General features: G+C 42.9%; 2 protein-coding genes across 5 annotated transcripts in view; both read left to right on the forward strand.

Annotated features, from left to right (window-relative positions):
• FRMD4B (FERM domain containing 4B) overlaps positions 1–25889 on the forward strand; it is a 372375-nt gene that overhangs the window by 238930 nt on the left and 107556 nt on the right. For all 4 annotated transcript variants that reach the window (XM_054481543.2, XM_054481540.2, XM_054481542.2 and 1 more), the window contains one exon: positions 14439–14523. In XM_054481543.2, coding sequence (XP_054337518.1) covers positions 14439–14523 — 85 coding nt within the window. The remainder of the gene's footprint in view (positions 1–14438; positions 14524–25889) is intronic.
• Positions 25067–25450, forward strand: LOC129033286 (10 kDa heat shock protein, mitochondrial). Its single transcript, XM_054481545.2, has one exon. The coding sequence runs from the start codon at positions 25103–25105 to the stop codon at positions 25409–25411; it is 309 nt and encodes a 102-aa protein (XP_054337520.1). The 5' UTR covers positions 25067–25102; the 3' UTR covers positions 25412–25450.

Here is a 25889-nt window from a genome sequence, read left to right on the forward strand (position 1 = left end):
GTTAGTATCCCTCTTTTTTTGCTGTTATTTTTGGTTTTTTGTGTGTTTTCTTTTCTATTTTTTACATTTCTGGTGACTAGAGATAGCAAATAAAAAGAGAAGAGACCTATGAAAACATTATCATGTGAAAGAGATTCTCTACTGTCTTGGTCTGAGGACCAAGTTACCATAGATACTGTAGAGCTGTTTTCTTTGAAGATGAAGGATAGAGTCGCCTTCCTTTATTCCTCAAAGCCTCTTAGAAATCAATTTAAAGCTGAAAAACATGGGTAATATATTTTAATACATAAGACTGTTTCTCACTCAACATATTCTTAAGATTCTCATTCTTTGAAATATGACAAACATTTGCTATTACATTTTATGTGGCAATAATGTTTTCTACAGACTTAAAAATAATTGAATTCTGTACAATTTGATGGCTTAATTTGAATAGAGGATAAAATGCAAACAAATGCTCATAGAAAGAATTAACAGTACAGGGATCTGAATTCCATTCACATGCAGAAAGACTGCTGAAAATAATGCAGAGTCCTTGACTTGTTCTCTGAGGTCTGCTTGGGCAAGTCACTTAACTGTATCCTGAAATGGATGCATTCAACTAAATCCGTAATTTCTCAAATCCATCTCATGATAGAACTATTTTTTTTAGTTCACATTCTAAAATAAATAAAATGTTATAAGATGTAATACCGGCCAGGCACAGTGGCTCATGACTGTAATTCCAGCACCTTGGGAGGCTGAGGCATGTGGATTACTTGAGGTTAGGAGTTTGAGAACAGCCTGGCCAACATGGCGAAACCTCATCTCTATTAAAAGTACACAAAAAAAATCAGCTGAACTTGGTGGTGTGTGCCTGTAATGCCAGCTACTCATGAGGCTGAGGCATAAGGATCACTTGAACCCAGAGGCAGAGGTTGCAGTGAGCCAAGATCGTACCACTGCACTCCAGCCTGGACAACAGTGAGACTCCATCTCATAAACAAAACAAAAACAAAACAAAACAAAAAAACAAGAAGTAATACCTATGTTTCTCTACCTAGCTTGAGGTGAAATCATTACTGATTGAGCTGAAAGCCCTTCTTATGTACTGACCCCCTCTCCCCACTTTCCTAAGTTTGATGAAAAAATTTACGATAAATTTTGCTCCCCTTCTTAGAAAAATAGGGTAAGTTGTTTGATGAATTAATTTTTTTTTCTTTGCAACTTGGGCGGAGATCTTTCCTTGGGTGTGTAAAAATCTATTTATTTAAGCATTTAGGCTATTTCTAGTTGTTATCAAAATTTAGGTTGCAACTGGCCAGGCGCGGTGGCTCACGCCTATAATCCCAGCACTTTGGGAGGCCGAGGTAGACAGATCACTTGAGGTCAGGAGTACGAAACCAGCCTGGCCAACATGGGGAAACCCCATCTCTACTAAAAATACAAAAAATTAGCCAGGCTTGGTGGTGGGTATCTGTAATCCCAGCTACTCCAGAGGCTGAGGCAGGAGAATAGCTTGAACCCAGGAGGCGGAGGTTGCAGTGAGCCAAGATTGCACTCCAGAATGGAGAACAGAGTGAGACTCCATCGCCAAAAAACAAAAACAAAAACAAAAAAAAACAATAGGTTGCACCTAACATCCTTGCACTTTCATCTTTTGTGCATGTGGTGTAGTGTTTATGTAGTGTTCCCTACTCAATGAAAGCGTTATGTCTTCAGAAAATCTAACAAGTACCATCCAGGTAGTAACCAGATTTGTGCAGATTATTTGACAGCTAATATCTGGTCTGTTTTGGGTCACAGAATACCAAAGGAGTAAACCCTATCTCCCTTTCTGTACAGTCATTCATAAGGCACTCTATCTTCTCCAAGCAGGTTCCTGAAATTCCAGAGTGGCCTGCTGCTTGTTCATGAGTTTCAGCACTTACTTGGAGTGTTATCTCAAGAGTGTCCCATAATCACTTCGCATTACTTTCCCCTAACTACTTGCATGTTTAAACCCTTATCAAGTTTTTAATTATTCACTTAGTTCTTCCTTCCAACAGTATAGTGAGATCATAATAGTCTTTGTTATTATTCCAATTAAGTAGTTGTTTTTAGTCCAATTTAATTAAGGAAATGATAAAGGAAAAGCACACGCCAAAGAATTTTGTGAACTGACCGAGGTCACTGTGAAATGTAGCTGGTTCTGTGGAGGTCTTGCAAATGGGGTTGTCTTGTGCTCCAGTGAAGTGAGTTGCTCCTCAGAGGGTCTCTAGCCTCATATTTGGAGAAAACAGAACTATTGGTAATATTTCTATCCCAGTAGACACCATCAACAAATCTCCAGGTTGCCTGTTTGACTGAAGAATAGAGAGCCAAAGATAGCATTTGGTTCTGTCTTGATGTTCGCTCATTTTAGGAGCCTCTGGAAGTGGAAGGGACCTCTTTTGAGATTGGGTACCTCACCTCTTGCGTCAGCACAGTACTGCTGCATGCACTGGAACATGGAGCACAGAAGCCCCTCATTCATAGACACCGAGGTGTGTAGTCACCAAATAGTTAATGCACAATGAAAAAGAATTCCCTTCAGTGATAGCACATTAAAGCATGTGTACCGCTGTTATTTTCAATGCAAACAATTAGAAATATCCTAATGCCAACAATGAAGATAGGTTCAGTAGATTATGGTGTCACTTTTATAGTAAACAATGAATCACTTTAACAAAAGAGATTAGATGAAAAAAGTACATTGCAATTCAGAGCTTCTCCAGAAGGAGAGGCAGGGCATATCTGAATCATCTTGGGAAATTTTTCAAACTACACAGTTACTCCCCTCCAACTCCACATTCCTGGCCCAGATTCTGATATAGTGCCATGGAGGGAGGGGTGCATTGTCGAGCCCTCTCTCCACCCCTCCTCTTATAAATCATTACTTTAATAAGTCACTGTTATCAGGGATGTTGTCATGTATCTCATCGCTCATGTATCTTAGGAGATAAGATACATTATATCTGAAAAAGATAGGGAATGAGTGTCCTTCTGTAAAACAGAGATTACTATTTATGCCATGGAAAGTTCAGGTGATCACACTGAGGTTTTTTGAAGTTGGTATGTTTTATAAACCCATATAGATCTATAAATACTGAGAAAATTCTTGGAAGGAGTTACACGAAGCTGTGAAGAAACACTTCTTCCTTCCTTCGTTCATTATGTATTAGGGTTTTGCTATATTGTGTTCTGCCCCATTCTAGGTCTGAGGACCCAATAGTGAAAAAGGCAAAAATCTCTACCATCATAGTCAGCATACACATAAACAAATGCATTCATTATATAATAACAGTTTGTCCATTCATCTGATAAATAGTTGCTGATTTCCTGCTATGTGTCTGGCCCTATACTAGATGCTGGGAATATAGCAGTGGTAGAAGAAAATGACAAAATCCTGCAGCCATAAAGCACACAGCCTAATGGAAAGAGACTGACACTAAGTAAAGTAAACCTGCAAGGTATCTTATGTGAGGGGTTATGGAGAAAACTCCATTAGGGAGGAGGAAAAGGGAATATTAGCAAAGCCGGGGCTGCAATTCTAAAAACAGTGGTCAGGGAAGGCCTCTCAAAGAAGGTGGCATTGAGCAAAGGCATACAGGAGATGAGACAAGGACCCAGGACCCAGGCCCATTTCTGGGGAAGTTTCTTCCAGGCCAGGGGAACAGCAGGTGCACAGACAGGTTGGCAAGAGCATGCCTGGTGTGTAGCAGCCCCTGGAAGGAAGTCACATATCTGGAGAGAACCTATAAAAGGGAGGTGAGTAGGAGTTGGCATGGGGTTGGCCTGTAGAGCATTGGGGCCTGCGGGTTTTGAGCTTGACAGCATAACCAATTTCCATTCTAAACAGACTCACTCTGGCTGCTGGGTTGAGGACAGACCGGAACGGGGCAGGAGAGCATAGCAAGACCAGTTAGTAAGCTATTGCAATGGCCCAGGCTAGAGATGAGTGGGGTGGACCAGACTGAGTCTCACTCACTACACATTCACTGGAGATGGTGCAAGTTGGTTATGAGAATTGAGGAGAGAGCAGGGGATACAAAATGATTTTGCAAAACATTATGCAAATGTAAGAAAATATTTTATTTATTGTAGCATTTATGAAAAAGAAAAATTCCGTGAGATCTTGCTCTCAAGAAGTTTTCTCTCTACTGAAGTGTAGCATAAACTATGCAGCTATTTGAAAAGTATTGTCTCATTTACTCCTGAGCTAAACCCTGAGGTCCTACAGATTTGAAGGGTTAATAAATATCTGGTTTATATCCCCCAGGATAGAGGAGGCAGCTCAGAAACATATGCTGCTTCTGCACAGAGAAAAGAAAATATTTAAAGCAAAGGCACGTAGTGTTCCCTTTATGACTTCAAGATTAAACCTTTGTCTTCTTTTTTCCAGTTATAAAATCTCAAAGAGGTGTGCTAAATATGTGTGTGACCTCTGTGTGTATAGACGCACCATAATTTATTTAGGTACCATAATTTATTTAACCAGTTCTCTATTTCCATGGGAGTTCAAACTCCCCCAGGTTTCTGGGGGACTTCCCCAGGCTGGGGGTTGTTATCTGGCTGCCATAAATTATATTCCACAAACATGAGCCTCTTGGTAATGCAGCCCAGATGTGAACATTTGAAAGGCTTGACAGTGAGGAGCAAGCAAGCATTTAAATAGGAGTGCAGGGCCTTGGCGTGACCTCACTGGAAATGCTCATATTCCCTCAGAGGAGGGCAACCTCAGGTGGCTCAGGCCGGTACCACCCTGTTCCAGTCAAAGCCAGGATCTTGGCATCTTTCATCCCCCTTATTATTTTTTTTGTTTGTTTTTCATTTCATTTGGTCTTTGCTCTTCTTCTCCCTTCTTTTCCTCCTCCTCTTTCCAAGTCACTTTTGCTGGGTCCTAGGACTGCATGTGTCCACTCAGTGGTACCCTAAAGTATTGTCTGCCACACTCAGGGCTGAGAAGAACTCACTTTCCTACTGTAGTAGGAAACCCGGAGGCAGACTGCTACCTCTGGGTGAAAATTGCTGCAAACATGGAGCCCTTGAATTCAAGACTGCTGACTGCCTTCTCATTGCTCCTGGCCTGGTCTTTGGAACATTAGATCTTTAGAAAGAGTTTAACTCAAGGAAGCATCATGACTACAACCCATGAGTCCTCATCATTCCACCAGAATTTTTTTAAAGAGAGCCAAATACACGTGACACATAAAGACAGACTGTAGTAAAGGGGGAGACTTATTGATATAGAAAGATGCTCCCAATATATTCTAGGTGAAAGAAGTAGACCACAAACAGTCCATGCATTATGATAACACTCTTTGTAAAATATTTTACAAAAACATCTGTACAGATGGAAACTAAGTTTAAAATGTTAACAATAGTTAATCTCTAGGTAGAATGATTGTAGGGATGATTTTTATTTTCTTCTTTTTTGGTCATCTGTATTTTTTCCTACAATGAACATATTACTTGAGCAAATTTTTTTTAATGCAGTTGTGAAAAGTGATAAGAGGAAGAAAGGATAAAATGTTTGTGACCAGATAACCATGCATTTGTTTAAAGCCATCAGACGGTAGGTGATTTACAATAATGAGAGGACTGGAAAGTTCATCTTTTCATGGAGGAATGTGATTTAAAGGCCCTGAGAAACGACTGATTCCTCCTACTTAGGCTGAGCTGAGGCTACTTGAGGGAGGTGTGCAAGTTAGCCAGAGGTCTTTGCCTATCTGTCACACTCCCATCTGAATGCACAATACCCCAGACCGTGGGAACTACAAAGGCCAATTGCCTCAGTATCACCCATGACCCCTAACTGGCCCAGCCTATTCTGAACTTCCAGGCAGGCGGTTAATGGCCTTCATCTTTGAGGATCCAACATCCTAATTCACACAAGAGCTCAAGAAAGACACAGAATCCTCAGAAGCACATGCTCAATCATGATTCCAGTTTCTTACAGGATTCTATTTCTCGGTGTATTCCCTGGGCAAGTATCAGAAATTATTTTTAGAAATCTGCTCACTCCCCTCACAAACCTTTCAGTCCTATCTTTTGGTGGGTGTGCCTGTGTTTCCACAGTTTTAAGAAACAGATGGGCCATGAATACTTAAAGGATGTGTGTGTTTGTCTGTCTGTGTGTGTGTGTCTCAGGACAATGAAGAGGCAACATCAAAAGTAAAGAAATCGTATTGTGGGGCCGGGCGCAGTGACTCATGCTTGTAATCCCAGCATTTTGGGAGGCCGAGATGGGTGGATCACGAGGTCAGGAGTTCGAGAACAGCCTGGCCAACATGATGAAACCCCGTCTCTACTAAAAATACAAAAATTAGCCAGACGTGGTGGTGCACACCTGTAGTCCCAGCTACGTGGGAAGCTGAGGCAGGAGAATCGCTTGAATCTGGGAGGCAGAGGTTGTAGTGAGCCAAGATCACACCATTGCACTCCAGCCCGGGCAACAGAGCAAGAACCTGTCTCCAAAAGAAAAAAAAAAAGAAAGAAACCATATTGTGAAGGGTGAAAGAAGCTGTAGAGCACAGAAATTAGAAGCTCGGTTTTCAGTGCAGGGTTTCACTGTAGCAGCACTATTGACACTGAGGACCAGGCCATTCTTTGTAGTAGGGAGCTAAGCTGTGCCATAGGATCTTTAGCAGCATCCCTGGTCTCCACTTACTGACGTCAATAATGCTCCCAGGCCAGGCACTGTGGCTCACACACCTGTAATCCCAGCACTTGGGGAGGCCAAGGTAGGTGGAGCACTTGAGTCCAGTTCAAGTCCAGCCTGGGCATCATGGCGAAACTCTGTCTCTACAAAAAATACAAAAATTAGCCTCGCATGGTAGTGCGTGCCTGCAGTCACAGCTGCTCAGGAGGCTGAGGCAGGAGGATGGCTTGAGCCCAGGAAGTTGAGGCTGCAGTGAGCGGTGATCAGGCCACTGCACTCTAGCCCGGGCAGCAGAGCAAGACCCTGTCTCAAAATAAACAATAACACTCCCCAAGTGCTGACAGTCAAATAATGTCTTCAGCACTGGTAAACACCCCCACCCAAACATTGAGAACAGAGCTTTAGCATCATTCTTAGGTTCATATTCCAGCTCTTCCACTTACTCACTATGTAGCTTCTGGCACCCTCTTGGGCCTGTTTCATCACCTATAAAATGAAGCTGGTGGTAGCACCCACCTACTTTGGGGGTTGTTGGAGGATTACAAGTGCTAACAGGTAATGTAGACCCTCTATAAATGTTAACTATTTTTATGTTCTAAATAACAGGCTCCCTCAACCACATGTTCAGTGGGCGAAACATTCTATCATGTTTCTGTTACAGCCTTTGAATATGAAAGATTTGGGATTGTCTGGCTTGGGTCTGACCCATTCCCCTTTGCACTGGGTGAAAGATCTTATCATTTATCTTCATTATTCACTGTGCCCAGATGTTACTTCCCCACTTTTCTCCCCTGCCTCCCTTCCCCACTCCCTCTCAAAGCATCTGTCCCTGCTTTCCTGTGGAGGACTAGAGCAGGCTGTTTTAAAGCAGAGGAGAGGCAAGCACTTGGAATTCACATGCCCCTGACACTTCAGGTTGCCTAGGGGAGAAGACTCTCTCCCCTTCCTGGCAGGTCACAGCAAGGCCCTGACTCTTTTGGGCCTCCAGCTCTTCTAGATAACTCAGAAAGAGTCATGTTGTGGGAAAGGAACAAGAGGGCAGGTTCCTACAGGCTTACCAGGAGGCCCTCTCTGGTTCTAGCCATGTCTGGAAATTCAGAAATGAGGAAGAGCATTCCTGGCAGAGGAGCACATTGTAGAAGCAAACAGTGCTTCCCCTGGGAATTCTCCAAGACTGTTCCCCTCCCACAGATGAAAGGGAACATATTGGACTCCCATAAGCAGTGCATAATAGCTTGCAGAAAGTGATGTGTTTGGAGAAAGTGAAATACACTTAAATTACACTTCAGCCTTCAGCATTATAAAGTGAGATATGACCACCTTGCAGGGTCATTACAAGCAATAAACAGAGATCTCCCTGCTCAGAATGTGGATGAGGATCTGATAGAAATCTACCTAGGCATGTGGCTGCAGTTCAATGCCTGAAATTACTTATGGTGACTAAATGAAACCCAGAATGAGGTGTTTTGATTTAGCCCTCGCTGGATGCCAGTCACAAACTCAGCATTGTTCAGAATGCAAAATAATTGAGCAGTTCTTGCCCAATTCACTTTCTTTGAAGATACCACTCGGACCTCACAAAGGCCCTGGGAAACAAAGAAACCATGCTCAGTTGAGGGAGAAAAGTCGAAACTGGTTAGAAGAGCATTGGTTTCACATTATTTTCTCATTTTGTGTTAAAACAGACATTTTTGTAGCATTTGTTTCTTTGAGAGAAAGAACTTAGGAAAGATACTTGGATTTTTTTTTTTTTTTTTTTTTTTTGAGACAGAATCTTGCTCTGTCACCCAGGCTAGAGTGCAGTGGCAGGATCTCAACTCACTGCAACCTCCTCCTCCCAGGTTCGAGTGATTCTCCTACCTCAGCCTCCTGAGTAGCTAGGACTAAAGGCATGTGCCACCAAACCCAGCTAATTTTTGTATTTTTAGTAGAAATGAGTTTTCACCATGGTGGCCAGGCTGGTCTCAAACTCCTGGCCTCAAGTGATCTGCCTGCCTTGGCTTCCCAAAGTGCTGGGATTACTGGCATGAGCCGCGCCTGGCCAGATACTTGGAATTTTTATTCTGGTTGTTACAGTTAAAGCTTTAAAGATGTTCCCAACTAAGTCAGTGCCTTTTATTACAGTCACATCGGTAGAGAGATAATAATATTCTAATAATCACCGCCACTCATTGGCTGCTAAACTACATGCCACCTGCTATGTTAAGCACATTTCAAACCCCCTCATTTCTCCAGTGTGTGGGGCAAGAGAGGTAAGAGGCACTGAGAGCAGAGCAGCTACCCCAAGACCTCAAGACTGATCAGCACTGGAGCTAGGATTCAAACTAGTGTCTCTCCCACTCCCTAGTGTTGACTTGTGACCACTAGAAATAAATACCACAAGACAAAAATATTGGCCACGTAAATTTAAGCGACTCTTCAAAGGACAGCCACTTCCAAACAACTGGGTGTTGTGCTCTTTCACATCCATGTGTTGCCATGTGGCTGGCAGAGCTGTGTCCCTTCCAGCTGTCTTTGTCATGTCACTGTGGTGTAATGTTCTGTCATCACTAATGAGTGGTTAAGCCAACCAAGAAAGGAAAAAAAAATGCTAATGGGAGGAGCCCAAATAGCAGTGACAAAACCTTCCTGAGCAAATTCTCTTCTTAAGAAATTACATTTGTGAAGCTAAGGTTTGTCTCCAAAATGTGTGCCTATTCAAAAAGCCTGGGTTCTTTCTGAAGCTGAAAAATTAACCATGGGCTTCAACTTAACAAAACCTTAGGGAAATCGCTCACAGTAAGCATGCAAAAAGGAAACAGTATCCTTCTGAAAAAAAAAAAAAAAAAAAAGGCTGAAAGAAAAGGTCTTTATGAATCTGGGATAGTCCATTTCATGTCATTAAGAAGCCCTAGATTTTGTTTTCAGTTCATGGTGTGTGTTGACAGGTGTGCCTGAAAAGCCATTTTCCCCAAAGCCCATATGTACTTTTCATACACTCCATAAATATGAAGTCATTACAATGGCCCCCTTGAGGGAGAGATGGAATCGTGGATTCAGAAAGCTGGTAATCTGATGCCTAGGCAGGAGGCATCAGGGCTGGTAGCCAGAAAGTGGTGGGAAATAAGATAGGGACCTGTTTACTGAGACTAGGATGTAGTCAGGGGCCTGGGCTCCAAAAACAAGGTGAACCCAGTTTCTAGCACAAAGGTATCTGTTCAGAGTTGGATGCGCTACAAATTGATTTGGCGCCAAGCTACCCAGCAACCTGTATGTGGTTTCTTCAGTGCTCAAAGACTAGCAAGAGGATTAGTTTGGCTAATATGCTCTCTGCCTGGAGTGCCCTTCCTACCTTTGTTACCTGGTGAACTCATGCATTCTTTAAGACTCAGCTCAACTGTCCCCTCTCCTGTGGTGCTTAGTTCTATGGACTTCAGTTTGGCAGCATTCTCCCCTTAATTCATAAGCTGAGTAAATTGCATCAGGCTGGTGGGCCCCCACAGCATTCTGTACATGTTATATTTCATTTTGATTGTTATTGCAGGAAAGCATTATATCATATTGGCTTGGAATATGAACTTAGAAGTCTAACAGACCTCAGTTTGAGTCATGGCTCCACTACTTGCTAGCTGTATGGCCTAAAGAAGAAGACTTGACATCTCTGTATCTAAGCTTTCTCATCTGTAAAATGGGCTCATAATTTGTTGCCTACTGCATCTGGTGGTACCAAAGATGGGAAAAAAAAAAAACAACAAAGATTCCTGTAGAGCACTTTGTATTATCCCTAGCACGGAAGAAGCCGTCTATTAACTTGGGTTCTTTAGTTGCCAGCAACAGAACTCCTTGTGGCTAACAAACAAAACAGAAGGAAAACTGAATTGACAAAGACTCAGAAAACACAGGGATGAGGGCTTCTGCAGGGATCTAGGGAGCAGAAACCAAGGGACAATTTCATCAGAGTGCTGTTAGCAGAATAAATAGGCTCCAACCATCTTTGATCTTCAGGTCATTCTAATCATGTTTATTCTCCAGGGTGAGAAGCTGACTGGCCTAGCTTGGGTCACCTACCCACACCGTGATGAAGGAGTTTTAGCAGAGCAGAAAAAATGTGTCCTGGTGTCCCCCAAGCAGGTCTTACCCATCTGGTCAGCATCACTCATTTATATCCAGCCAGTGATCCTTACGACTTTTGCATATGTGACTGTTGCCGTAGACCAATGCAGCTTTACTTATTAAATGTCACAATCACAGAACTCTTTTTTATAAGTTTTGGAGACATGGGAAAATTCAAGTGAAGACTAAATTTTAAATAATATTAAGAAATTCTTATGAGCTTTATTAGTGTGAAAATTCATTGACCCCGTGTTTTTAATACAGTCCCTGTTAGAGATGTCTATTGAAGTAATTAAAAGTGAAGGAAAAAGATAATCTCAGAAATTTCAAGTAGAAAGCAGATGTTGAGTTCTACTAATGTGACCTAGTATTTTTTTAGGGCAGGGAGATCTCTTTCTCTGGAAAGGGCTTCCCGTTCTGAGACTACTCTAACTTTTAAAAAGATGTTTCATAGGTTAATCAAAATCCTTCAACTTAAGTCTTTTGCCATGGTTTTGCTTATTGAAGCAATAGAGAACACACGTACTTCTGTATATGTTAACATTTTGGTGAAAACGTCACGCTTGTCTTATTTTTCTGCCTATTTTTTACATGGTTGAGATGCCCACAATTACTAAGGGTTCAGCTTCCTGCTGAGTGCTGGTGGAGTGAACTGGGAGCGGCAGCCCAGGATGAGATGTTGGTTAAGAGCACTGTCCACAGAGTCAAAGTCATTGTCCCAGACCAAGACCTAGCCCCACCAAGTAGGCAGATCTCTAAAACTCAGAGTCTGCATCTGTGAAATCGGGGTCATGATAGGTCCCTCCCCAATGCGGTTGTGATAATTAAATGAGAGAACAATCGGGAAGCACTTAGCACATTGCAGGCACCTCAGTAAGAGCTCGGGGAAATGTTAGCTGGGATCCTGCTGCCGCCCTTAATTAGGCTGCCCACTGGAAGCCTGCTCATATTATCTTCATTGATAGGGATACAAATGCATGGGAAAGCCAAGAAAGCAGGAAACAGCCACCACCAAGTAGCTGAACTGGAAGGTTCTTGGAGATGCACAGAAACTTGTGTAACATGGGTCATCTCAGCCCTGTAGCAGCAGCCAACCTCTGGTCCGCCTCACTTTGGTGTCTGCCATCACAAGTGACTCGGCTACCCTGCTTCAGTCCATCAACTCCTGCTGTGGACTCTTGTCCCTCTCTACTTCGTGGCTTCTGCTGCCTTGTGATTTCTGCTTATGCCTTTCTCTGCCTCCACTGAATCCCTCCTCACCCGCCTCTCAAGTCTCTAAGAGACCATGTGCAATTGGTTGGCTCATTCATGATGCAATATAAAAAGCATCTGTTGAGTGGCACTTGCTCCTTTCCAGGCCAGCTCACCGCCTGACATCTTAGCTGCCTTTGAGTCAGGTGACTCGCCTAGTCCACGCAGCAGGGCTCAGGGTAGAAGATACTAGACTGATGGGAGAGGAGAATACTGTCTACCCAAAAGGAAAAGCTGAGACAAAATTAATATAAAAAGTTTATTTGGGACAAGGTTGAGGACTGCAGCCTAGGACACACTTCCAAGTTGCCTTAGGAAGTGCTCTGAAGAAGTAAGGAGAGGTCCAAGTGTTTAAAGAAAAAAAGGACAAATCAAGAAAGTGGACAGTTACAAAAGTTGTTCGTCAGGAATTAATTCTCCCTGGTTTACAGAAATAACATTGATCAGTGATTGGCTATACATTGGTTTTTTGGGGTTTTTTTGTTTTGTTTTGTTTTGTTTTTGAGACAGAGTCTCCCTCTGTTGCCCAGGCTGGAGTTGCAGTGGCGTAATCTTGGCTAACTGCAGCCTCCATCTTCCGGGCTCAAGCGATTCTCCTCCCTCAGCCTCCGGAGTAGCTGAGATTACAGGTGCCCGCCCGCCACCACGCCCAGCTAATTTTTGTATTTTTAGTAGAGACAGTTTCACCATGGTGGCCAGGCTGGTCTGGAACTCCTGACCTCAAGTGATCTGCCCGCCTCGGCCTCCCAAAGTGCTGGGATTACAGGCGTGAGCCACTGCATCTGGCCTGGTTATCCATTGTTGAGCTACAGGATGTGGGTTACAGTGTCCGGGGCAGTGGACACTAATGTACCCAGTGCAGCTAGTTTTGGCAATAGCAAGCAGTTTCCGGAGAAAAATACATAGCTCAAGGAGGGAAGTAGGACTTGATTGCTGTCTATTTTAATGCCTCTCTAGACCTGATAAATTGAAAGAACTGGAATTCCTCAGATAAAAGTTCTGTTCTTTCCTCAGAGGTAGTAAGTACAGTCACACATCCAATTTAGAAAAGACACAAACTAAATAATTTTCCCAAGGCCATACAGCTAATAAATGGTGGACATAAAACACTACATCTTGATCTTTTGGATTCCAAAACCTATTTCCCCCCAACTCTTCATTTCCTTCACCGCCTTTGTACTTAACTTTCTCTTCTCATAAATCTGACACTGCTCCATCTTATTAACCTCACTTACAAGTGAGATAAAAGCTTGTAAGTAAAAATATAAAGGATTCGTTCTCTTCCCGGAACTTCCGTTGATGACTCAACATTAAAGGGTGGAATGTTTCGAATGATTTTACCATCTCAGTGATAAAATCTTTCACTGCCCTTTCAGCTGCATTTATTTATCAAAGGTCTCATCACTGTGGAAAGGGAGAAAAAGAGAAGCAAAGGCTCAAGCCCTCAGGATTCCGCAGAGCTAAGGATAGGTTCACCTGGCCACTTCCTAGCCCTGCTTTACCTTCACTCTCACTGATCTGAGAGTAAATTCCCTTTCGGACTCAAAGCAGTGAGCTGTCTTGGGGCTTGATGGCTCTTCATGATTATTAATCAAGCAATGCTCCAGAACTTGAGGAAAACTTCGGGGCCCCAGCTTGCCCACTCGCCTACCATAGAGTGCCAGCCTTTGCAAGCCGGCCTCATCAGTACAGGATTATGAAAACAGAGTTGTTAAAGACTCAGCCTCCTCCCCTCCCCACCCGGGAGCTGTCAGAGCGCTCCTGAGAGAGAGGGGCCTGCCTGCAACCTGTGGTTTCACAGATTGAACAAGCAAAATCCTAGAAAGGGAGTGGGGAAGTGAGGCCCAGAATACCCTGATTTGCATGAGAAAAGACCAAGATTGATGGCTGCTGAGAGCCTGGCTTTGAGCCAAAGGAAAACCCAGGGCCTGGAAGGATGGGAAGGAAGAAAGGAGTGATTGAAAAGTGTGATTGAAACTCACCCAGTGAATGGGGGTCAGGTAGGCGTAGGGCCCTCAGGCCCCTCCGTCTAAAAACCCCCGAGCCTCAAGCAGGCTTTGGGGTTCGGTTAGGTAGTGCTTGCTCAGCCAACTTCAGCTTTCAACTCCGAGTTCACCTGCGCTTTGTTTTGAAGCTGTCTGAGGTATTATGAACTCCCAGAACATGTTTCAAAGAATAAACAACACAGATAAACGTTTGTTTTTGTTTGTTTTTGGTTGGATACCATTTGGGGTTTCTCTTTAACTCACCTTCCAAGACACAAAAACATCCTGAAAGAGATTTTAGGTATACATAAACATACATCCATCACCTACATACGTGCAGTGCATATTTCTTTTAAAAAGGAAAAGAAAGCACAACCTTCCTCCCTGAATGAGGAATGCTGAGAGATGAAAATAAATCTGAAGGAACAAACTCCTCTGCTGTTTTTCAGGTTTTACATTGAGAGCATATCGTTTTTAAAGGATAAAACCACCGTGGAGCTGTTTTTCCTGAATGCAAAGGCCTGTGTGCACAAGGTAGGTGCTCCGTTTGTCGTGTTCACTGGATGCCTCCAGAGCGACTGGGATGACAGGAAGAAATGGTTTTGCCTCTCTTCTTGCATTCAAACTAAGAAAAAAAAAGGCCACAATCTTTTCCATGAATATGTCCTACCCCCCAACTACACACATACACAAATAGTATCTTTTCTCAAATTCTAAGTGGGAAGGACAACCATCTGCACGGGAATCCTGCATATGCACAATCACCACTACTTTAAATGCAGCAAATAATCGACACAGAGTGACCCAGAAAGACAGAAAGATAGATCAATCAGATTATAATCAAAACGTCTAGGCCAGAAATCTTTTTAAATAAGGTATGCCCTACACTTACAGTAATTCAAAACCAGCCTTATTATTGCGGTTCAATTTCTGCCTTCTGATCCCTGCACACATGTGCCACCTTAAATCTAGGGAAGGAAAGCTGCTCACAGCCACATATTTTCAAGCAGTATCTCAGTTATCTGTGGTAAGGGACAGGGTTTTTCTTTTATTGTTTTTTATTTCTATCTAATGAATCAAAGACAGATCACTTTTATAAAATTCAATAAACATGCATTGCTAGAAAAATAATCCCATGCTGGGATGTTACAGCCATGTCAAATTGCTATAAAAGTTTTTACGGCCGGGCACGGCAGCTCACGCTGGTAATCCCAGCACTTTTGGAGGCCAAGATGGGTGGATCACGAGGTCAGTAGTTAGAGACCAGCCTGGCCAACACAGTGAAACCCCATCTCCACTAAAAATACAAAAATTAGCTAGGCGTGGTGGTGTGTGCCTGTAATCCCAGCTACTCAGGATGGTGAGGCAGGAGAATCACTTGAACCCTGGAGGCAGAGGTTGCAGTGAGCCTAGATTATGCCACTGCACTCCAGCCTGAGCGACAGAGTTAGATTTTGTCTCAAAAACAAGAACAACAACAAAAAAAGTTTTTAAACACTCTCAGTTTTTTGTCTTTTCTCTTTGCAGGCTAGCATAGCTTTAAAAGCCTTCACTGTGGTCTTTTCAAGCAACTTCCTGAGGAAGGGAAGGGAAGCCATGGGCCAAGAGATGCCCAGTGGAGCCTGGCTCCTCCCTTGTACGTTCTGATCTCAATGCTTGGGATCTCAGAATTCCCTCTCCAGACTGTATGCCTGTTTCCAGGCCTTCTTTTAGGTTTATTGTTTCCTCTTTGTTCCATGGTTGTTTCCATGGAACTCTTTGTTGTTTCCATGGTTACTTTAGGGTTTATAGTATACATTTTTAACTTATCAAGTCTACCTTCAAGATGATATTATACCACTTCACATGTAGTATAAGAATCTTACAATAGTATACTTCCATTTTTTTCCTCTCAGCCTTTATGCGATTGATGTCATACAATTTACTTTTAGATAAGTTACAGATGCACATGACGTTATTATTTTTGTGTAAATATTCAATTAACTTTAAAGAGATTTAAACAGTACCAAAAGTCTTACATATTTACCCATGGAGTTAGCATTTCTGTTGCTCTTCATTCACTTGTGTAGGTTAATATTTCTGTCTGTTATGATTCTTTCTGCCTGGGGGACTTCCTTTAGCATTTCTTATAGTGTGGGCATACTGGTGGTGAATTCCTTCAGCTTGTACCTGAAGACATCTTTATTTGCCTTTGGTTTTCGAAGATATTTCACATGATGTAGGATTCTGTGTTGGCAGTTTTTCTCTTTCCGTACTTTAGAAATATTGATTCACTATCTTCTTGCTTGCATTGTTTCTGATGAGAAGTCTGCTGTCATCTTTATCTTTGTGTTTCTGTATGGAATATCTTTTTCTTTAGCCGCTTTTAAATTTTTCTCTTTTTTCTTTTTTCTGTTATGAGCAATTTTTTTTTTTCTTTTTGGAGATGGAGTCTCGCTTTGTCACCCAGGCTGAAGTGCAGTAGCGCCATCTCAGATCACCACAACTTCTGCCTCCCAGGTTCAAGCGATTCACTTGCCTCAGCCTCCCAAGTAGCTGGGACTATAGGTGTGCACCACCGCACCCGGCTAATTTTTGTACTTTTTGTAGAGATGGGGTTTCACCATATTGGCCAGGCTGGTCTCAAACTCCTGACTTCAGTTGATCTACCTGCCTCGAGCCTCCCAAAGTGCTGGGATTATAGGCGTGAGCCACTGTGCCTGGCCTGCTTTGAGGAATTTTATTATGAGGTGCCTTGGTATAGCTTTCTTCATGTGTTTGTGTATGTGTGTGTGTCATTGGCATTTATTGAGCATCTTGGTTTATAGTTGTCATCAAATTTGGAAACATTTTAGCCATTATTTCTTCAGATTTTTTTTTTTTGGCCTCCTGTATGCCTCATTTGCAAAGCCCAATACACATATACTAGGCCGCTTGACCTTGTCACACAGTAATGCTTTGCATTTGTGGGGATTTGGGGGAATATGATATCTTGTGTAGTTTCTCTTGCTTTGTCTTCAGTTTCACTCATCTGTTTTTTGCAATCTAATCTGCCGTTAATCTCATTTTGTGTATTAGATTTTTGTGTTTTGTTTTGTTTTGTTTTATTTTTTGAGACAGAGTCTCACTCTTGTTGCCCAGGCTGGAGTGCAGTGGCACAATCTTGGCTCACCGCAATTCTCCTGGATTGAAGCGATTCTCCTGCCTCAGCCTCCCAAGTAGCTGGGATTACAAGCATGTGCCACCACACCTGGCTAGTTTTTTGTATTTTTAGTACAGATGGGGTTTCACCATGTTGGCCAGGCTGGTCTCAACCTCCTGACCTCAGGTGATCCTCCCACCTCAGCCTCCCAAAGTGCTGGGATTTACAGGCGTGAGCCACTGCGCTCGGCCTTAGAGTTTCTATCTTTAGAGGTTTGATTTGGATCCTTTTTACATCTTGCATGTGACTATTTAACTTTTTAAGCATATTAAATATCCTTATAATAATTGTTTTAATGCCTTTGTTTATCCTAATGTCTGTGTCAGTTCTGGGTATTTTTGATTGATTTTTGTCCTTGTTATGGGTCATGTTTTCCTGCCTATTTGCATGCCTGGCAATATTTGATTGGATGCTAGGCATTATTAATTGTATCTTTTTGAATGCTATATATTTTTTGTATTCCTATAAATATTCTTGATGTTTGGTTTTGGGATGCAGTTTAGTTGCTTGAATATGGTTTGGTTTTTTTCAGGTCTTGCTTTTACGATTTGTTAGTCTAGCCCAGAGCAGTGCACATTCTATAGCTAATTATTCTGCATACTGATCTTTCTGAGTACTCTATTCAATGCCCCATGAATTATGAGTTTTTTAGTCTGGCTGGTGGGAATAGGCACCACCTCCAGCCCTGTGTGAGGATGAGGCACTCTTCCCTCTTATCCTTTCAGATGGTCTCCAACTTTGAGTAGTTTCTTTTCATGCATGGAATGATCAGTGCTCTACTGAATCCTCAAAGGAGACCCTCTATAGATTTTCAGGGGTTCTCTGTCTTCACAGCTCTCTTTTCTCTGGCAGACTGTTCTGCAAATTCTATTCATTTTGATCTCCCGGACTAAGGAGTTGCTGCATCTCCTTAGCTCAGGGAGTTCACTGTGTTCCGTTGTGTCTCTCCCTCCACAGCCTGGAGCCCTCTCTTGACAGTAGTGGGGGCAGTCATAGGGCTCGCCTCGTTCAAGGTTCACTGTCTTCGTTGCTGGATATTCAGTGTTATGAAAACTGTTGTTTTATATATTTTGTCTGTTTTTTGTTTTTTTGTATTGTTTTGTTTTGTTTTTTCAGTTAAGAGGATAAATTCAGTCCCTGTTACTCCATCTTGGCTGGAAGTGTAAATATTCAAAGCAGAGTTTTTGACTGAGTCTATGGGGAAAGTAAAATGTTCCCAGCATCAAAGGCTTTACTACAGCCCTCTTTTCTGAGACTCAGGTTTTCCTAAGAACTCTAAGGGTTGACTGATGAGTAGACACCTATATAACAAACACAGCTTTTCAAACACAGCATTTACTGAGTCAGGAACACATTTCATAAACCACAGTTGGCTATCCTCTCCCATGTGGAGAAATACAATCGCTCCTTGTAATATTTTTCACTGCCTAGTTGGCATTGATCAAGTGTTTTCTCTGTTGCTAATGCAAAGGTGGTTAGAATGCAGATTTTCAACTCATGACGTTTCTCTGGTACCTCTGTATGCTAAATTCTGTTTGTCTTGAGAAAGCAAGGAAAAGCAGAATTCCTTTAAATGCTACTGCATTTCATGAATGTCAGTTGCTGGGAGCACCTTTCTTTTTTTTTTTATTTTTATTTTTGTTGTTGTTTTTTTGTTTGTTTTGTTTTGCTTTTTTGTTTTTTGTTTTTTTGAGATGGAGTTTCACTCTTGCACTCTTGTTGCCCAGGCTGGAGTGCAATGGTGCAATCTCAGCTCACTGCAACCCCTGCCTCCTGGGCTCAAGCGATTCTCCTGCCTCAGCCTCCCAAGCAGCTGAGATTACAGGCGCCTGCCACCACGCCCAGCTAATGTTTTGTATTTTTAGTAGAGATGGGGTTTCACCATGTTGGCCAGACTGTTCTCAAACTCCTGACCTCAAGTGATTCACCCACCTCGGCCTCCCAAAGTGCTGGGATTACAGGTGTGAGCCACCGCGCCTGGCCTGGGAGCTCCTTTCTAAATGGGAGTGTTTCATGACTTGTCAAATAATTTAGAACTTTTACAGAACATAATATTGTAAGGCACTATGACTGTTATTGAGATAATTTTTAAAATTTTATTTGTAGGAATTTAGAGTTGGATATTTTCTATCTAATTATTATGCAGATGGCTGGGTGTGGTAGCTCACACCTGTAATCCCAACACTTTGGGAAGCCAAGGCGGGTGGATCACTTGAGGTCAGGAGTTCGTGACCAGCCTGGCCAACATGGTGAAACCCTGTTTCTACAAAAATACAACAATTAGCTGGGTGTGGCGGTGGACGCCTGTAATCCCACCTACTCCAGAGGCTGAGGCAGGAGAATCTCTTGAATCTGGGAGGCAGAGGTTGCAGTGAGCCAAGATCACACTACTGCACTCCAACCTGGCAACAGAATGAGACTCCATCTCCAAATATATATATATATATAAAATGCAGATGGCTGGTGACAAATTCTAAGAGATGTTCCAGGATCAGGTAGCTGTTTGGATAAAGCAGCTTTCAAGTAATTTCTTAAGATGTATGATTATTTGAGAACATTCCACATAAGGAATATCAGCTGAACCATGGCCACAGAGGCAAATAAGTTTTATGAGAACATAGTTTCAGCTGTAGAACACTCGTAGGTGGATTTATTGATTGGCAAAAGTGAGTCACTGATGGTTGGTAGCTGCTGTTAACTCAGGACTCACAGCTAGATCTGAAAGTGAACGCCACCCCCTCCACACTGCACAGAGGGCGTTCTTCTCACCAGTGAGATGTTCGACACCTCTGATCACACCCTACACACATTTCTTCTCTGCCAGACAGCTTTCGCCTACAGCTACTTCCTTCCTTCCACTGAGAACAGAAATACACAGGCAAGAAAAGAGAGCTCTTATTTGCAAATACTGATAAAACCGCAATGTCTTCTTACATATACTTGTTTAGTAAGAAATATGACTTGTGATAAGATTTGATACAGTTGCTGAAGCTCTGCATAGCTACATAAATATGGATTTATAAAATTCAGCCTCATGAGCATGTCATTTGAAAAACTGGGTGGCTCTCAATGGGTTTTGTAAATATCATTGCCCATACTGCATAGAGAATAAGCCATTGGTGACACTTCAATGTGTTGAAAGAAACAATTGTGCCTCGTTTCTGAGTTTGGGTATCCAGGATGGTCTGAAAAAGGAATAAAGATTTTTCACATTTGTGAAAAATACTGTAGGCAAAAAAAATTTTTTTTTTTTTGAGACGGAGTCTCACTCTGTCACCCAGGCTGGAGTGCAGTGGTACGATCTCGGCTCATTACAACCTCCGCCTTCTGGGTTCAGGCGATTCTCCTGCCTTAGCCTCCTGAGTAGCTGGGATTACAGGCACGCATCACCACACCCAGTTAATTTTTGTATTTTTAGTAGAGACGGGGTTTCACCATGTTGGTAAGGCTGGTCTCGAACTCCTGACCTCGTGATCCGCCCACCTCAGCCTCTCAAAGTGCTGGGATTACAGGCGTGAGCCACCGCACCCAACCAGCAAAATTTTATATATGAAATGTGGCACACATTGGGCATTCAGTAAATTGTGGTTGACTAACTCAACAAATGAATGAGTATTGCTGATAACACTTGTTTCCCAAGAAGTCAAACAAGAATCAAAAATGTATAATTTGACTAGGGGGAAACACATGAAAATACCTACATTTACTAAGAAATTAAACATCCACAAAGTTAATAATTTCATTTTCCAGGTATTACTGAATAACATTTAACAATACTGTAGTCAACACTAATTACAACCTTCATCAAAAAATGAGTGAGAATTATATATTAAGAAGAAAATTTCAGGCCGGGCGTGGTGGCTCACACCTGTAATCCCAGCACTTTTGGGAGGCTGAGGTGGGCGGGTCACCTGAAGTCAGAAGTTCGAGACCAGCCTGACCAACATGGAGAAACCCCGTCTCTACTAAAAATACAAAAAACATTAGCCGGGCATAGTGGCGCATGGCTGTAATCCCAGCTACTTGGGAGGCTGAGGCAGGAGAATCGCTTGAACTCAGGAGGCAGAGGTTGTGGTGAGCTGAGATCACACCGTCGCACTCCAGCCAGGGCAACAAGAGTGAAACTCTGTCTCAAAAAAAAAAAAAAAGAAGGAGAAGAAAATTTCAGCCAGGTATGATGTCTCATGCCTGTAATCCCAGCATTTCGGGAGGCCAGGGTGGGCAGATTGCTTGAACTCAGGAGTTCAAAACCAGTCTGGGCAACATAGCGAACTCCATCTCTACAAAAAATACAAAAATTATCCAGGTTTGGTGACATGTACCTATGGTCCAGCTACTTGGGAGGCTGAGGTGGGAGGATCGCTTGAGCCCAGGGGGCAGAGGTTGCAGTGGTTAATGTCATGGACATGCTCAATGACAGGCAGCAAGTGCAGTGGTTAATGTCATGGACTCTGGCATCACGTGTCTATTCATGGGGGAGGCATATCCATGACATCCTGAGTTTAAACTCCCTCTTTCCTTTAATTCTGAACGTTGTTGTACATGTTGATGCTCTTAGCCCATGGTAGTTAATAAGGTGCTTCTGTACATTAGGGGCCAGATGACTTTTATGGGCTGGACTCGGGACAAAGCATCACTTCTAGAGGGATATTTCAGGAGTGCACTAGCACTCATGCTGGAAGAGAACCTATAAGAAAACTAGGTAGGAACTGCCCCTGTGGGTCAAGCATTTCAGAGGAGAGTGCATGCTGCTGTCTGGGTTGTTCAAGCGAGGGCCCCTGAACCTGTTTGGCTTCCTCGGTGAGAATGCAGAGGGGCACACCTTGCCTTCACAAAACAACCACCTGTGCCAGGTGTGGTGATGTGGAAATGCCGAAACTGATACTGGGGAACCCGGGAAGCATTCAACATGGCTGTGGTTTACCTTGGGCAACCTGCTCCTGCTAGGAAAAGCCTAAATGCATGAAGCAGGACTGTAGGCTTGCCCCAGGTTATTATTCTTGGAAGTGCCCTTGACCATATCTGTGATTTTAGTAATCAGCCAACATGGACCACCACACCCCTTCTTTTAAAATCAGCAATCTGAAGACAGGCTTGGCAAATTAAAATAGTATTGGCCATCTTGTCTCTTTTGATGTGTATATAAATGTGGTAATAATGAAAAGACGGAAAATGTGGAAAAGCAAGTAGGGCTTATGAGGTGCTCTGTGGTAGAGACCACACACAGCCTCAGCTCCCTTTTCTGCAGAGGTGGGAAGGAAGAGGAGGAGGAGGAGGAGAGGAGGAGGGGAGGATGAGGAGGAGGAGGGGAGGATGGGAAGGAGGAGGGGAGGAGGAGGAGGAAGAGAAGGAGGAGGAGGAGGATAGCAACTCAACTCTTAAGAGCTCACCCTTAGCTGGGCATGGTGGCATGTGCCTGTGGTTCTAGCTACTCAGGAGGCTGGGGCAAGAAGATCACTTGAGCACAGGAGTTTGAGGTTACAGTAAGCCATGATCATGTCACTGCACCCCATCCTGGACAACAGAGCAAGACCCTGTCTCTAAAAGAAACAATAAAGAACTCACCAAATAGAAAGCACTGATTTTTTTGTGTGTATTAGCTCATTTAACACTCACAACAACTTACACAGTTATTTATTACTACTTCAACAAATAAGGAACTGGAGGCATAAATAGGTTAAACAATTTTGCCAAGCTTGAATAGTTTATTAGTACTGGAGTGATCAGATCCATGTAGTCTGACCCCAGAAACCATATTTGTCTGTCTTCATTCATTCAATTAAAACATCATTGCATTCCTATTAAGGGTCAGGGTCTCTGATGAGTGCTGCATTATCAGTAAAATACTTAGCAAATATACCTTCCTGTGGCCTAAAAGTCCTAAGTCTTAAGGATTTTTTCATTTGTATGTGTGTAGTATGTGTTGTGTTTATTTATTCATTTATTTATTACCCTTATCCTTTATATGATGGTATGTGTAGTGTTTAATTTAAAGGTAATGTGTCTGATGATACTTTGTAAGACATAATATTTCTAAAAGATGTCAGGGACCTTGGAGAGACTGAGCATGCCTGAAATCCCTTGATGTTACTTATTACTGTTTCCTAAAGTACTATAAAAAGCAATTTGGAGCAGAGCATGGTGGCTCATGCTTCTAATCCCAGCACTTTGGGAGGCTGAGACGCACAGATCGCTTGATCCCAGGAGTTCCAGACTAGCCTGGACAACATGGTGAAACCCCGTCTCTACAAAAAATAAAAAAAAATTAGCCAGGTGCAGTGGTGCATCCCTGTAGTCCCAGCTACTTCAGAGGCTGAGGCGGGAGGATCGCTTGAACCCAGGAGGTGGAGGTTACAGTGAGCCAAGATTGCGCTGCTGCACTCCTGACTGGGCATTAGGGCAAGACTCTGTCTCAAAAAAAAAAAAAAAAGCAATTTGGGGCCACTGGGGTGACTCACACCTGTAATCGCAACACTTTGGGAGGCCCAGTAAGAGGATCACTTGAGGGCAGGAGTTCAAGATCAGCATGGGCAACATAGCAAGACCCTGTGTCTACAAAAAATTTTTAAAATAGCCAAGTAAGGTAGTGTGTGCCTGTAGTCCTAGCTGCTCAGGAGGCAGAGGTGGGAGGATCACTTGAGCCCAGGAGTCTGAGGCTGCAGTGAGCAATCATCATGCCACTGCACTCCCACCTGGGTGACAGAGCGAGACCTGCCTCTAAAAAGAAAAACAAATAATAAAGACTTCAAGAAGTCCTGCAATAAATTAACCTATCTGATTTGGTTTAACCTAATACTTTCCAAACTTATCTGTATGTGAAATTCTCTTTTAAAGCAATACTTATTATTGGACTGCCTACCACACTTTTGAAAATGCTGTTCAGGCTGGGCACGGTGGCTCACGCCTCTAATCCCAGCACTTTGGGAGGCCAAGGTGGGCGGATCACAAGGTCAGGAGTTCGAGACCAGCCTGGCCAATATGGTAAAACTCCATCTCTGCTAAAAATACAAAAATTAACCAGGCAAGGTGGCGGACACCTGTAGTCCCAGCTACTCAGGAGGCTGAGGTGGGAGAATCTCTTGAACCCGGGAGGCGGAGGTTGTAGTGAGCCAAGATCGGGCCACTGTACTCCAGCCTGGGAGACAGAGCGAGACTCTGTCTCAAGAAAAAAAAAAAAAAGAAAGAAAAAGAAAATGCTGTTCAATGGCCGGGCGCTGTGGCTCACGCCTGTAATCCCATCACTTTGGGAGGCCAAAGCGGGTGGGTCACAAGGTTAGGAGATCGAGACCATCCTGGCCAATATGGTGAAACCTGGTCTCTACTAAAAATACAAAAATTAGCTGGGTGTGGTGGTGTGTGCCTGTAGTCCCAGCTACTCGGGAGGCTGAGGCAGGAGAATTGCCTTGGGAACTTGGGAGGCGGAGGTTGCAGTGAGCTGAGATTGCGTGACTGCACTCTAGCCTGGCGACAGCAACACTCCATCTCAAAAAAAAAGGAAAGAAAGCAAGAAAATGCTGTTCAAGACATATACCATATCATTAAATAATAAAGCCAAAAAAGATGACCATAAGCCTCCTGGGTGTTGCTCTATATTAGATCTGGCCCCACGATAAAACCTAGGTTTATTTTGATTCTTTGAATAAAACATCTTTGGAATTAGTCAAGAGATACTGACCTGAGTACCAAACCAGTTAGGACCTCCCCGGCTCCAGCTTATCAGGAGTAGATAGCATAACAAACATAACAAAATGGAGAAGAAAATGGCCCTGTAAGGCTTTAGTAGACTTCATGGGGCTCCCTTTTCTTTTCTAATAAGTACTCATGTCTTTGTACTTTAAATAAAAGTGGAAAGACAAGTGAGCCAAACATTAGTAATCCTATTAAAAAATAGGGTTATTGAGAACAGAGTACGAGTCTGAGACGGAGGAAGTCATGGCAGGACAAGCGTTTAGAAAGTTTCTTCCACTCTTTGACCGAGTATTGGTTGAAAGGAGTGCTGCTGAAACTGTAACCAAAGGAGGCATTATGCTTCCAGAAAAATCTCAAGGAAAAGTATTGCAAGCAACAGTAGTCGCTGTTGGATCGGGTTCCAAAGGAAAGGGTGGAGAGATTCAACCAGTTAGCGTGAAAGTTGGAGATAAAGTTCTTCTCCCAGAATATGGAGGCACCAAAGTAGTTCTAGATGACAAGGATTATTTCCTATTTAGAGATGGTGACATTCTTGGAAAGTACGTAGACTGAAATAAGTCACTATTGAAATGGCGTCAACATGATGCTGCCCATTCCACTGAAGTTCTGAAATCTTTCATCATGTAAATAATTTCCATATTTCTCTTTTATAATAAACTAATGATAACTAATGAAAAAAAAATAGGGTTATTGCAAGGCTATGCAATCATGTTTATTTTTATCCTCCCTCTTACCCCATTTCTTAACCAAGACCTTATTAGGTGTGCCCTTTCATTAGCCAACTTCATGACAGTCTCAGCCTATCATCTGAAAACATGCTCTTAACGTATCAATATCCTTGGAATCTTTTTTTTTTTTTTTTTTGAGACAGAGCCTTGTTCTGTCACCCAGGCTGGAGTGCAGTGGCACAATCTCGGCTCACTGCAACCTCTGCCTCTCAGGTTCATGCAATTCTCCTGCCTCAGCCTCCCAAGTAGCTGGGACTACAGGCACGTGCCGCCATGCCCGGCTAATTTTTGTATTTTTAGTA

This window comes from Pongo pygmaeus, chromosome 2, assembly GCF_028885625.2.
Source record: "Pongo pygmaeus isolate AG05252 chromosome 2, NHGRI_mPonPyg2-v2.0_pri, whole genome shotgun sequence".
NCBI classification, from domain to species: Eukaryota; Metazoa; Chordata; class Mammalia; order Primates; family Hominidae; genus Pongo; species Pongo pygmaeus.